The sequence below is a fragment of the Ictalurus furcatus genome, chromosome 20 (genome assembly GCF_023375685.1).
Source record: "Ictalurus furcatus strain D&B chromosome 20, Billie_1.0, whole genome shotgun sequence".
Lineage (NCBI taxonomy): Eukaryota > Metazoa > Chordata > Actinopteri > Siluriformes > Ictaluridae > Ictalurus > Ictalurus furcatus.
The window spans coordinates 4,685,783-4,699,864 of NC_071274.1; the positions used below are offsets into that span (position 1 = coordinate 4,685,783).

Sequence of the window (14,082 nt, forward strand, 5' to 3'; positions counted from 1 at the left end):
CACTGGTTACATGATTGTGTACTGTACTTTTACTTGAAAGATCATTTATTTCACGTGTCTTTGGTGTTTCAGATGGTTGTTCCATCTGTAGAAGGTAGGAGGTTCACTAAAAAGAGGAACAAGCTTGGGATCATCCTGGAGGTTTACAAAGGATTTTATTTTATTATTATTATTATTGTTTTTTTTTTTTTTTTTTTTTTTTTTACATATAATTGTAGCCATTGCTTTATTAATAGGATGATAAGTGAGCACCAGGTGAATGTTCTTAGCAGTGGATTGTTTATAGGTCAGTGCATCTGGGGTATCTGGGGTACATCTGGGGTACATGCCATGGTATCTTCTATGGCTTCCTTAGGAAATCCATGGTTGTAAAATATCTTAAAAATTTTCTTGGAGAAAGTGTCCTTTGTCTAGGCAGATGTGTCGCAACTCAAAAAATTCTTGGTAGACAAGAGTAGTGAATTTAATTTTTTGCAGTTTTTGGGATTTGTATTGGAGCACACAGTGGCTTAGTGGTTAGCACGTTTTCCTCACACCACCAGGGTTGGGGGTTTGATTCCTGCCGCTGCCCTGTGTGTGCAGGGGGTTTCCTCTGGGTACTCCGGTTTCCTCCTCAAGTCCAAAGACATGCATTGTAGGCTGATTGGCATGTCCAAAGTGTCCAAAGAGTCGGTAGTGTGTGAATGTGTATATGATTGTGCTTGCGCTGTATTGGCACCCTGTCCACCACCTTGTGCCCTTTGCACCTTGTGGGATAGGCTCCAGGTTCCTCGTGACCCAGTATAAAATGGGTGGGATTTATATTTTAAGTCAAATTGAGGGACAGTAGGAGTATTACCTACACTCAACCTTTTCCATATATCAGCTAATTTAGACCATTCTTCTTGGACATTCTTAACATTTTTAGAAAAGCTCATATACCTGAATACTACATAATATGCATTATAATTGAATTATAAATTCATTTATGGACAATTTCAATTATTTCCTAAGCATTTTTCCATAGGTTGATTAGTTGTATCCCAAAGGGAAGCAGAATGACAGGAAGAGGAAGTGAGCTAGTTAAGAATTACAGCACAGTGACCTGCTAAAGATATGAGCAAAAAATAATAATAATAAAAAAAATACAGCTTAAACTCTGGGTTTAATGAAAAACAGGCTAGTCAAAACGACAAAAACGAATAATTTGGTGCTTCTGATACGTTTGGCGTGTAATTAAATGCTCGACAAGCTGATACGAGCTAGCAGAGTAAGCTAGCCAGGCTAACAGAGGCTAATAAAGTTAGTGCAGTCCCTGCGGTTCCGTCCCAAACCGGATATTCGAGTCTGGTAGCAGCAGGGTGTTGTATTGTTGTAAATAGTGTACTATTTAGTGAGCTAGTGTTCGGTTTTGGACGTGACCTTATCCATTATTTTGGGACTGGAAAACTTGTATCGATTGCCCGTTGTGTAAACATGTCTGTTGGACTGATATGTAAATCTGTGCCCAGATGTCGCTGGGCTTTTCAGACGCGTTTTCAAAAGCGTTTTATTATCGACATGTCCTATTCACATCACTTTATGGATGATAAACGCTCGTCAATACCGAGCAGTATGAAGAAGATGATGGTAACGAAGCGGAGCCCCAACTTTCGTGAAGCTGTTTTCGTGCAGACATTTCCGGTTCCGACGCCGAGCGACCGCGAGCTGCTCATCCGGAACCGGTCAGTTCACTGGGTTTCACACAGCTTAGCATGTTAGCACCTGCACATAAAGTAAACAAACAAATACATAAGTCACAGAATTCCTGGAAATTCAAATATGCAGGACCAGAACTAACAGCTTGCTTTAAAAAAAATGATTTGACTGGAATTTTCTTTCAAAACATTAATTCATACAACTTCATTAACCTCTTTATGCTGGTCAGGGTTGCTGTGAATCCGGAGCCTATTCCAGGAACACTGGGCATGAGACATGAACACACCCTAAACAGGACACCGTACACACACACACACACACACACACACACACACACACACACACACACACATTTGTTTACACACTTTATCATACCCCATCAGCCTTCTGGCATATTTTTGGGAGGTGGGAGGAAACTGGAGAACCCAAATGTAACCCACACAGACACTGGGAGAACATGTAGAACTCTACACAGACAGTAACCTTCGGTCAGGATCGAACCCGGGACTCTAAATCACTGTACAGCCCTGCGTCATAATAATACACTTCAATGTTTCCTCCCTTAAATTGGTGTTTAGTGTGCTGGAAGTTCCTCCTGTCTATTAGAGACACTCTGGAAACTTGTGATGGTTTTATTTCATTTCATTTCAGTGACTCAGGAGGATCCTGAACTAACAAATAACAGCAGGGTAAATTTATTTATTTCAGAAATAAATCACGTGATTTATTTATGAGTCAACACGTGAAATGCAGTGCCCTCCTGTAATATCGGCACCTTTGGTATATATGAGCAAAGAAGGCTGTGAAAAATTATCTTTATTGTTTAACCTTTTGATCTTTTTTTTTTTTTTAAATTCACAAAAATACTTTGCTGTCATGGATATCAAACAATTGCAAACAAAACAGGTATATATATATATATATATATATATATATATATATATATATATATATATATATATATATATAATTGTCCTACCTCCCTTTGCCAAGATAACAGCTCTGAGTCTTCTCCTATAATGCCTGATGAGGTTGGAGAATTCATGCCAAGGGATCTGAGACCATTCCTCCATACAGAATCTCTCCAGATCCTTCACATTTCAAGGTCCACGCTGGTGGACTCTCCTCTTCAGTTCACCACACAGGTTTTCTATGGGGTTCAAGTCAGGGGACTAGGATGGACATGGCAGGACCTTGATTTTGTGGTCAGTCGATTGTGATATATGTTCTGGTGTTGATTTGTGATGTATGTTTTGGATCATTGTCATGCTGGAAGATCCAACCACGGCCCATTTGAAGCTTTCTGGCAGAGACAGTCAGGTCTTCATTTAATATCTGTTGATATTTGATAGAGTCCATGATGCCATGTCTCCTAATAAAATGTCCAGGTCCTCTGGCAGAAAAACAGCCACAAAACATTAAAGAGCCACCACCATATTTAACCGTGGGCATGAGGAACTTTTCCATATGGCTATCACTCTGTGTGTGCCAAAAATCACCTCTGGTGTTTATTGCCAAAAAATCTCTATTTTGGGTTCATCTGACCATAGAACCCGATCCCATTTGAAGTTCCAGTAGTGTCTGGCAAACTGAAGACGCTTGAATTTGTTTTTTGGATGAAAGTAGAGGCTTTTTTCTTGAAACCCTTCCAAACTACTTGTGGTGATGTAGGTGACCTTGTATTGTAGTTTTGGAGACTTCCTGACCCCAAGACCCAACTAACTTCTGCAATTCTCCAGCTGTGATCCTTGGGGATTTTTTTGGCCACTCGAACCGTCCTCTTCACAGTGCGTTGAGACGATATAGACACACGTTCTCGTCCAGGTTGATTCATAACATTTCATTACATAACATTTCCAGTTGACTGGAACTTCTTAATTATTGCCCTGATAGTGGAAATGGGTATTTTCAATGCTTGTGCTATTTTCTTATAGCCACTTCCCATGTTGTGGAGCTCAACAACCTTTTGCTGCACATCACAGCTATATTCCTTGGTCTTACCCATTGTTATGAATGACTAAGGGAATTTGGCCTATGTGTTACCTCATATTTATACCCCTGTGAAACAGGAAGTCATGGTTTAATAATTTCCTGTTCTAAGTCACCCAGGTGTACTAAAATATTTAAAATATCAGTGGGAATATACTTCAAATATAAAGATTTTTTTTTTTGATAAACCTGTGTTATGTTTGCAATTGCTTGATATCCATGAGAGCAGAGTATTTTTGTGAAATTTTTTAACAAAAGATCAAAAGGTTAAACAACAGGGACGTTTTTTCACAGCCTTCTTTGCTCATATTTACCAAGGGTGCCAATATTAGTGGAGGCCTCTGTAAGAAGCGAGAAAATCTGATTTGTTTGTTTGGACTGTACTAGCTTTAATGACATCCAAAGGTACGTTTACACACAGTCACCAATCGCTGTGCTATGAAGTCGCCAATAGGCGTTCCTACTACTGGTTGCCATAGTAACATAGCAATCCTGCGCTCAGGTTACAGCCTATATGGCGTTTCACATGTACTCCCTTTGTTTTCATGGATTTCTTCGGGGTTCTCCCATTTCCTCTCTCAAAAACATGGCGGTAGATGGATTCACGACTCTAAATTGCTCCCTTAGGTGTGAATGCATGTGTATTCCCATCTCGTATTCCCATCCAGTGTTCCTGGGAATATCTCTAGATCCACCTGACCAGGCTGAAGTTGAAGATGAGTACATTTTATTTAGCTAAAAGATTTATTAACAGTATAAATATTAAGATATATTCACAGTAGTGTACAATATGAAGCACCAGTCTGAACAAAGTCTATAAGTCACATTAGTACTGCATCATATATCATTTGTTAAAAAGGGCTGCAATATATAACTCGTGGTTTCTTACTCTTCTCTCTTTAGATACGTTGGCATAAACGCGTCTGACATTAACTACTCAGCTGGTCGTTACGACCCCTCAGTGACCCCTCCATTCCCAGTAGGGTTTGAGGGTGTAGGAGAAGTGGTGGCATTGGGTTTAAGTGCCAGTTCCCATTTTACAGTGGGCGACACAGTGGCGTATTTCAACGAAGGCGCATTTGCCGAATACACACTCGTACCTGCGAAAAATGTGATTCCGTTAAAGGAGTCGCAGCCAGAAGCATTAGCGTTGCTTGTGAGCGGAGCAACTGCGTCCATCGCCCTGCAGCGTCTCGGGGAACTTAAACAGGGGGAAACAGTGTTGGTGACGGCTGCCGCCGGAGGAACCGGACACTTTGCCGTCCAGTTTGCCAAGATGGCTGGGTGCCATGTGGTAGGCACATGCTCCTCCTGTGAGAAGGTGGAGTTTCTGAAGAGCATCGGCTGTGATCGGCCAATCAACTACAAGGAAGAGGACTTGGCCTCAACGTTACGCAGGGAGTATCCTAAAGGTGTGGATGTGGTGTATGAGTCAGTAGGGGGCGCCGTGTTTGACCTGGCCGTTAACAATCTGGCCCAACATGGCCGCCTGCTGGTGGTGGGCTTCATCTCAGGTTATCAGAGCAAATCAGGCCTGCAGCCTGTCAGAGGAGCCACACTTCCTGCCAAACTCCTGCAGAAATCAGCCAGCGTGAGGGGCTTCTTCCTTCCTCACTTCCTGTCAGAGTATAGGGAGTGTATGCAGAAAGCAATGCAGATGCAGGAGGAAGGGAAGCTTTTGTGCGTCATCGATGATGGACAGCTGGACAAGGGAGGGAGGTTTATAGGACTGGAGTCAGTGTACAGAGCAATAGATTATATGTACGCCGGAAAGAACCAAGGCAAAGTGGTGGTGGAGCTTAGTCCTCCCGACATCTGAGGAGAGCGTAAACTGATAGATCAAATCAATAACAGCTTTTTTCAGTGAACATATGTTGTGTCCAAAATACGTCTTATTTTGCTATATATCAGAAAAAGCCTGATTAATCTAATGAACAGCAAATTATAATCTATGTTTATTAATAAAGAGCTTGTAAATGAAGTATGTTTTAAATGTCCCTGGTCATTTGGTGCACAATTCAATAGCATCAATTGCTTAAAATGTACTGGATCACCAATAAACATCTGGCAGGGAAAATATTATTAAGCTATAAAAGAAATAATATTTTGTTATATCAGTCTGTCTTTGCACGGTCTTTCGTAGTCATGTTTGGTGATTAAAGAGACCTGTTAGCTGTACTCATGTTTGACGCACCTGAAACGAAGAGGGCTTCGATTGAATGCGGGTTGTGATGACATCACATGACGCGTCTTGGCCCAAATCTCTGGAAAATCAGCAGTAATTTTGAAACATTGCAAGCTCGTCGAAATGAGTTTGCTTGTTCATTTCTGCGATTGCAAAATCCTGGATGGACTGGTTGTAATACTGATTTAATCCTCTAATTCATAGGAATTCCTCTTATTAGGAATTCCGTCATTCAAGTTCACTCGTGTAGTCAACATAAAGAAAAACAAATTAAAATGATTTATCCGACGTGAAGCTTCAAGCACTCGATCGATCATTCCTAATGAAGCGTTGTGTTCAAGAAGCTGAGAAGGAACATCATAGTTATATTTTTACATATGGCTTGGTGGCACAGTGGCATCCCTGGTTTGATCCTGAGCTTACTGTTTATGTGGAGTTTCACATGTTCTAACCGGTTCCGTGTGGGTTTCCTCCAGGTTCTCCAGTTTCCTCCCACCTCCCAGAAACATACTGAGAGGTGGATTGACTACAGTAAATTTCCCCTAGACCTTACACACAGCGTTCCCAGGATAAGCTTTGGATCAACCATAGATTACTGAATGAATGAATTCTTTTTAGGTTAGGGCTGCACAATGTTTATTTTATTATTTTTTTTATTGCATTTGTATTTCAATTACTTTAGTAATTTGAATATTAATAAGCTCGCACTTTTATGCCGGTACAGACTGAACATAGAATTTTAAACAATTCATTTTTTCCCCCTTTTGAATGTCTAAATTTATTTATTTATTTATTTTTAAAACGACAATGAGTGATGTAACAATAACAGAAAGTGTTTTGAAAGCAGAATGGAGTATAATAGAAAAATAAATAGTGTAGCCTGTGGAAATCAAAACGCATAAAGAATCGATTTATAACCGCATCGTAGCACCTTGAAACAAAATTAAAACAATTCATAAGAGACCACAGAGACACCTTAGTGTGTAAATATTTACACAAAATACTGCTCATTAGTGCAGAACCAGTGCTGTGAGTTATATAGTCGGTTTTACTGCAGATACAGAAATTACATTATGTTGATATGATGTTAAGATGATGGAACGTCATCATTGTGTGAAATAAAATAAATAATTCGTCAAAGATGCAGCCTTTAATAAATAATTAAAGGAAAACCGAATGATGGAAATATGATCCCCCCCCCCACACACACACAATGTGTTACAGGTATCCTTCATTTTAGTAACTTTAATTTTCCAGGTTTGCGCTTGTTTGTCTGTTGTTTTTCATCGCTCAGTCTGGAAAGTGTGTGTGTGTGTGTCTCGACTTGTTGTCACATGTTTCCTGCTGCAGGTGTCACACACTAGCTCAGGTGAGATTTCAGCAGGTAAAAAGCCTCACACTCGACACGCTAATAAACAAACACACACTGAATTGTAATAGTTCAAGGACACAGAATTTATATTCTCATTATGCAGTATGCTGCATTTTAGTTTATATTAACACTATATTTCATTTCCTGACGAGTGAGGATAGATTAATGCTAAATCTAAACTTACACGAGGCTTCCCTAATAGGATAGGTAATTACTAGTGCACATGTGAGGCAGCTGTGTGTGCCCTCCACCCTCCCGACGCTCCGGGCTACCCAGAGACCACACAGGCCATTATTACCTCTTTTTAAACGCCTGCTGTGTTACAAATTGTAATTTGCTCCACATTAGCTTTACTGCTGATCCTTGCATGAAATCCCAACCTTATTCAGTGCGCCTTGCCTCTTTTTTTCCTACATCGATCCATCTATCTACCTGTCTTACTTTTTTTTTTTGGGGGGGAGACGTCAACTATCCGTCCATCTTCTATACGACTTATCCTTTTCAGGGTCATGGGGAACCTGGAGCCTATCCCAGGGAGCATCGGGCACAAGGCGGGGTACACCCTGGACAGGGTGCCAGTCCATTGCAGGGCACAATCACATACACACTCACACACCCATTCATACACTATGGACACTTTAGACATGCCAATCAGCCTACCATGCATGTCTTTGGACTGGGGGAGGAAACCGGAGTACCCGGAGGAAACCCCAACAGCATGGGGAGAACATGCAAACTCCGCACACACAGGGCCACGGTGGGAATCGAACCCCCGTGTGAGGTGTGAGGTGAACGTGCTAACCACTAAGCCACTGTGCGCCCTGGAGACGTCAACCACAAGAAGCAAATAATTAGTAACCTGATAAAAAGACCAAGGGGTTTCTAATCTTCAGCTGTCCAGTTTCACTGAACATTGGCCCATGATTGCCTCAGATTCCTGTTCTTGGATGACAGGAATCGAACCTGATGTGGTCTTCCATTGTTGTAGCCCCTCAAACATCGACATGTTGTGCATCCTGAGACCTGAGATGCTTTTCTGCTCACCACGGTTGTAAAGTGTGCTTATTATTGTAGCCTTTATCTCAGCTCAAACCAGCCTCCTCTGATTTCTCTCATCAACAAAGAAATTTCGCCCACTGTTCTCGACTCTAGAGATTGTTGCATGTGAAAATCCCAGGAGATCAGGAGATTCTGTAATACTCAACCCAACACATCTGGCACCAACACCCAAGCCATGGTCAAAGTCGCTCAGATTCCCATTTATTCCAAATTTTGATGTTTGGCGTGAACATTAACTGAAGCTCTTGGCCCGTATCTGCATGATCGTATGCACTGCGCTGCTGCCACACGAATGGCTAATTGGACAATTGGATGGCAGGTGAGTGTATATAATATAATGTCTTCAAAGCTTGCTTTTTTCATGCAGCCGAATACTTCTGAGTCTCGGTTTCTGATGTCTGGATCAGGATAGGTGTGAAGCTGCTCCGTTCTGTGACGACGCCTAATGTTAAACTCGTCGTATAAATAAAATCGGAATTGGGAAATTCGTAGCCGATAAAATTCCAAGGACAACGACATCATGGCGGGACCTGAAATGCCACGAGTACACACAGAAAGAGGAAAAATGCGCCATTCATAACCATTCATCGTTCTAGATTATTATGTTCAGTATTTTTTAATAGAATAATCCATGACAGGTTGATATTTATATCTGTACAGATCACTGTGTTTCAAAGCTCTAAGATGCTACAGGGTGTTAATGAAGTTGTTACTGTGTGTCTCCCTGCAATTAGCAGCTGTGTGTGTGTGTGTGTGTGTGTGTGTGTGTCTCTCTGGGTTTCACAGGATGCTCACATTACCGCACCTTCACACACCAATTAATGTTAGAGCTCCTCCACACGCCAAACAGCACACACCCACACACGTTTAATTGGGTCTTCGGTTTCAGTACACAGTAGCGAGAGGGCGGTTCATAGCACATATCCCATAATGCATTGTGGCAAGAACTCGCAGTTAAGTAATCTACATTGAACACACACCTGTGCTGATGGATTTCCATCTCATTTTAGGAACAGGAGGTAAACCTGTAAAGTAAACCAGTTGTGGTGGTGTTGTTGTTGTTGTTTTTTACACTTAGCTCAACACAAGGGGCGGGGCTTTGACATTCTGACAGGCGTTCGGGTAACATCGTAGACGTGCATATCAGTCTTACTGTGACGTGGGATGAGCAGCGGGTAGTCTTCACCCTCGTGGGTTGGTAGCTGTCGTGTGATCGGGGAGAGCTAGCTGGTGGGTGGGAATTAGCAAGAGACCAATTTGGGTGAAAAACAGTTTGTGAGAACATTCTGAAACAGGATGTAGTAAAACATATCAGAAAATACAGAGTTCCAAGATTTCATAATGAAAGCACTAGTCCACTGTATTCTCAGCCCACGTGCCACAGAGGGTCTGGTATGTTTTATACACTTCTCTGGCCATTAGCTTCAGGATCTTGAAGGCTGTAATATGACTGATCTTGGAACTTGTGTGTACACACGGTGTTTAAGATCCTCTGTGTGCTAATTTCTAGCAGGGAAACAGACACCACTAAACGATTCGTTTTTTCGAGGAAGACATACACTATTCGCTAGTTTAAAAAAAAAAAAACTGAAGAGAATAATATTGGAAAAAGTTATTACAAACGGTTAGGCAGTCCTTCTGGGATTTTGCATTTTTATGAGCGCAGAAGTGAACACAAAATCAAGCAAACTCCACAATATTTGGAGGCGCTTTGAATTTTTCTTTAATTACCGCAGATTTTCCGTGGATGTGGGCCAAGACGTGTTAAGTGACGTCAACAAAACGCGCTTTCAGTTAAAACCCTTTTCGAATCACATGTGTCAAACAAGAGTAAAGCTAAAAGGTCTCATTTACCAACAAACATCACTGGGAAAGACCGTGCAGAACAAAATATTTTGTCCAAGTGAAATTTTGCCAATTCAAATAGTTTTCCTAAAAAAACCACAAATACAGTGTGAACTCCAGCAAGAACAAAGACTACTGGGAAAATATGGGTTTATCACAGACGAGAAGATAAGGAACTAGAGATTTACTGTGTGTGTGTGTGTGTGTGTGTGTGTGTGTGTGTGTGTTTGATGGTTAAAGGTGGACAGGAAGCAGAAGGAGGCATAGTGTGACATGTCAGATCTCAGAAGGGGGGAGCTTTCTCTGTCTCTGTGTCTCTCTCTCTCTCTCTCTCTCTCTCTCTCTCTCTCTCTCTCTCACACACACACACACATTGTAATGAAACCAGTTTAATTTCACCTTGCTGTCACAATTTCTCCTTTTTCTTTTTTCCTCCGATCTGAGATTTTTTAAAGGTCATGTGACCGAGCAAGGTCAACAAACAAACAAACAAAAATTAGGACGTTGAAAAAGTTTGTGTGTGTGTGCATGCACTTCTTGTCTTGTCCTGTCCTGTCCTCTCCCCCCTACTGACAGAAGCGCCTCCTTCTGAGCCACACACAAACACAGAAATTCGTTCTTCCTCCGAAAAGGAAATGATTTACATAAAAACCCTGACTTGCTCTGCACCGTTAATTATTATATTATTTATATGTTATTAACGTGATGGTGTCATTGTTGAACTTTAACCTCTGAATAAAGTGTAGTGTAAAAAAAAAATAAGTTAACGTTTGAAGGAGAAACGCTTGTCATTGCTATTTTTTTTTCTGCCCGTGACATTGGACGCAAGCTGTGTTTATCCTGCAGCTTATCTCTCACACATTTCTCACAGAATCTCAGTTTTTAATTAGTAGAAGTGCAGAAATTAAATTAGACTGATTTTTTTTTAAATGCATTTGATACTACAGTCATGTGAAAAAAATAAGTACACCCCATGGAAATTGTTGGCTTTTTTTTGACAGATTTGGACAAGCAAACATTTGATCATCTTTGAAACAGTGCCTATTAATGAAGTTGATATACTTGAACAAACTCACAAGGAAAATTAGTTTTTCAATCATTTATTCAACAGAAATATCAATAGAAGTGATATTCTTCTTTGGAAAAAGTAAGCACACCCTTGGCTTCAGAAGCTAGTATTGCCCCCTGAAGGGAATTCTCTTCTCATATCATGTACTCTCTTATATTATGAACTGTTATTAAGACACCTTAGATACGGGGAATACTGGGTTATAGTTTCTGTTTGTGTGTCTCTGTGCTATCAAATACCTATGATGAATGTATTCATTTAATTACCTCTTTGAATAAGCTGATCAACTGCCATCCTTTATTATAGCTGACACATGTATTTTCTATATTTTGAAAAGACTTATTTTTGTAGTGTGCTGTGTGTTTTGTCTAAATCTGTCTAGCATCTGCGCAAGTAGAAACCCGCCTACGCAATGCTGTTAATATTTAGCAGGAATAACATCTTGTAGGTGTTTCGCATAATTGTTCACCAGTGTCTGACATCGGCTTGCTGGAATTTTTGACCACTCTTCCACGCAATAGTCTTTCAGTTTCAAGATAAGTGTGATCAATGTAGGGGTGTACTTATTTTTTTCTATTTGACTGATCTGTTTTTTTTGGGGTTTTTTTTGCTAATTTAAATTATGAAATTTATAACAAATTGTAATAACAATTTTATGTCATTTAATAGAGTGCATCAACTTTATTAATAGTTTTCACTGTTTCAAAGAGGATCAAATGTTTGCTTGTCCAAATATGTAAAAAAAACAAAAAACACAACAATTATTTCCATGGGGTGTACTTATTTTTTCACATGACGGTATATTTCTTCCCAAATGTTTTTGGGGATCAATAATAAAAAAAAAACATCTATCTAATTTACCATGTGCGAATATTATTTGCAATAATGTGTGTTACGGTAGCCATACGATGTAGCCTCACTGGTACAGAGAGTGAGACAGGTGCATTAAGACAGTGAGACAGTTGAAGTAGGTTTGTAACTCCTTCTCATTAGTGAACAGAGTAAGTGTTCATCTCGTTAAATTAACACACACCAGTGAAGACAGAACACACACTGTCTCCAGAGAGAGAGAGAGGCAGAAGACTTACTGCATTAAGTGAACAGGGTTTCAGCTTTAATTGTTAAGACTTAAGCCCTTTAAACACTTACTATACATCTATAGAGAGTTAGACATACAGAGACAGAGAGACGGAAGTGAGAGCGACAGAAAAAAATACAGTGTGGATGGAGAGGGTGAGTGTAAATGTAATGCAATGAAGGTGGTCTTCATGAGAAGCATGAATATTCATGATTTATGCTAATGAGACGTCTGACTGCACCAGTTGGTTCTCACAGGGACATTACAGTAAAGACATCATTAATTAGAACTGTGTCTCTAATTGAGAAGGTGAAACCCTGAACACCCCACCCACACAAACACTTTATTCTCTCTCTCTTTTTTTTTCGGTTTGGGACGCAGGGACTTTGATGTCTCTCTCGTCGTCATGGTGATTCTAAGCTGTGAAAGTAAAGGGTTAATGACACTGGTGATTAGAGGGACACACACATTCACAGTCTCAGTGTTAGAGTATTGAGAACCGTAATTAGTCCTAAGAGAGTCATCTAAAGCCATTCAGGACGGCTGTCTCTGTCTGTCGTGTATGTGTGTGTGTGTGTGTGTGTGTGTGTGTGTGTGTGTGTGTGTGTGCTAATGCTGATGAATGTCTGAATGATGATGTAACCTTTGCGGTGTGTTGATGTCATTATTGTGTGGTTTGAGTGATGTAAATGCTGGTTGGGGGTTAAAACAGGATTTTAAAAGTGGAGTGATGTAAACTGATGTAAGACAAATGTAAAGTAATAAAATAAAACGTAACAGTATGTCAGTAGAGTTCTTTTACAAAGCCCTTGTACTGTAGAACGCTCGAAATGGTGCCATGAGGCCCACATTTTTCACTGTTGCTCAAACTATTTGCTATTTGTTTTCTATTGGTTGATTTGATACTTTGCGGTAGGATTTTTTTCCAAAAACCATTTTCGGATGAAAGGTTTTTTGGTACATCCCTCAATTGGGTACTTGGCTATGTTGCGTAGATGTTGCACAGAACATGAGACAGGAACGTCAGTGCATCGTTCAAGCAGGAAAATCGAGGAGAGGCAAGATCACTGGCCAGAAGATTATTGAAGAGCGATGAGGGAAGGGGCGTAGCTTCCAGGGGGTGTTAATATCGGACAGTTCAAAACACCTACACTGCCATGTCAGTCATTCTAGATTCATGCCGTATGTCGATTGGTTCATCTGACCCTTTTACTGAGTGGTAAGCGTTCTTTTGACATATTTTTGAATAAAAATTTGATTGACCTGATTCAGATTAAATGTGTGTATGCACTGAATATCCTGGATTTTGGAATAGATGCTAGGTGGCTTTATCAGATTTCAGAAGTTAAGGGATTAATACCACAAGATACTATAGTGTGCTGTTTACATATGCTGTTGAGTAATCTGATTAAATATGAAAATCAGGTAAGGATTGTATTGTTAGTGTGTAGTTAGTATGTTCGCCTCGCACCTCTGGGGTTGGGGGTTCGATTCCTGCCTCCAACATGTGTGCGCGGAATTTGCATGTTCTCCCCGTACTTCGGGGTTTCCTTCGGGTACTCCGGTCTCCTCCCGCAGTCCAAAGACATGTAGGGTGATTGGCATCTCCAAATTGACCGTAGTGTGTGAATGGGTGAGTGATTGTGCCCTGTGATGGGTTGACACTCCGTCCAGGGAGTCCCCGGCCTTGTACCCTGAGCTTCCTTGTGATTGTTGCAGCCAAAACTGTTTGGTTTTGCTGCGGGTTTCTTCCGAAATTACGATGCAAGTTTTTTTGTCCTTTTTTGCTGAAAACTGCTCGAATTGGC

The 14,082-nt window shown here is 40.6% G+C and overlaps 1 protein-coding gene across 1 annotated transcript; it reads left to right on the forward strand.

Annotated features, from left to right (window-relative positions):
- LOC128624149 (prostaglandin reductase-3-like) lies at positions 1–5,647 on the forward strand. Its single transcript, XM_053651539.1, has 2 exons — positions 1–1,703; positions 4,570–5,647. Exons 1-2 carry the CDS (start codon positions 1,456–1,458, stop codon positions 5,483–5,485), a joined length of 1,164 nt encoding a protein of 387 aa, XP_053507514.1. The 5' UTR covers positions 1–1,455; the 3' UTR covers positions 5,486–5,647.
- The last annotated feature ends 8,435 nt before the right edge of the window (positions 5,648–14,082 follow it).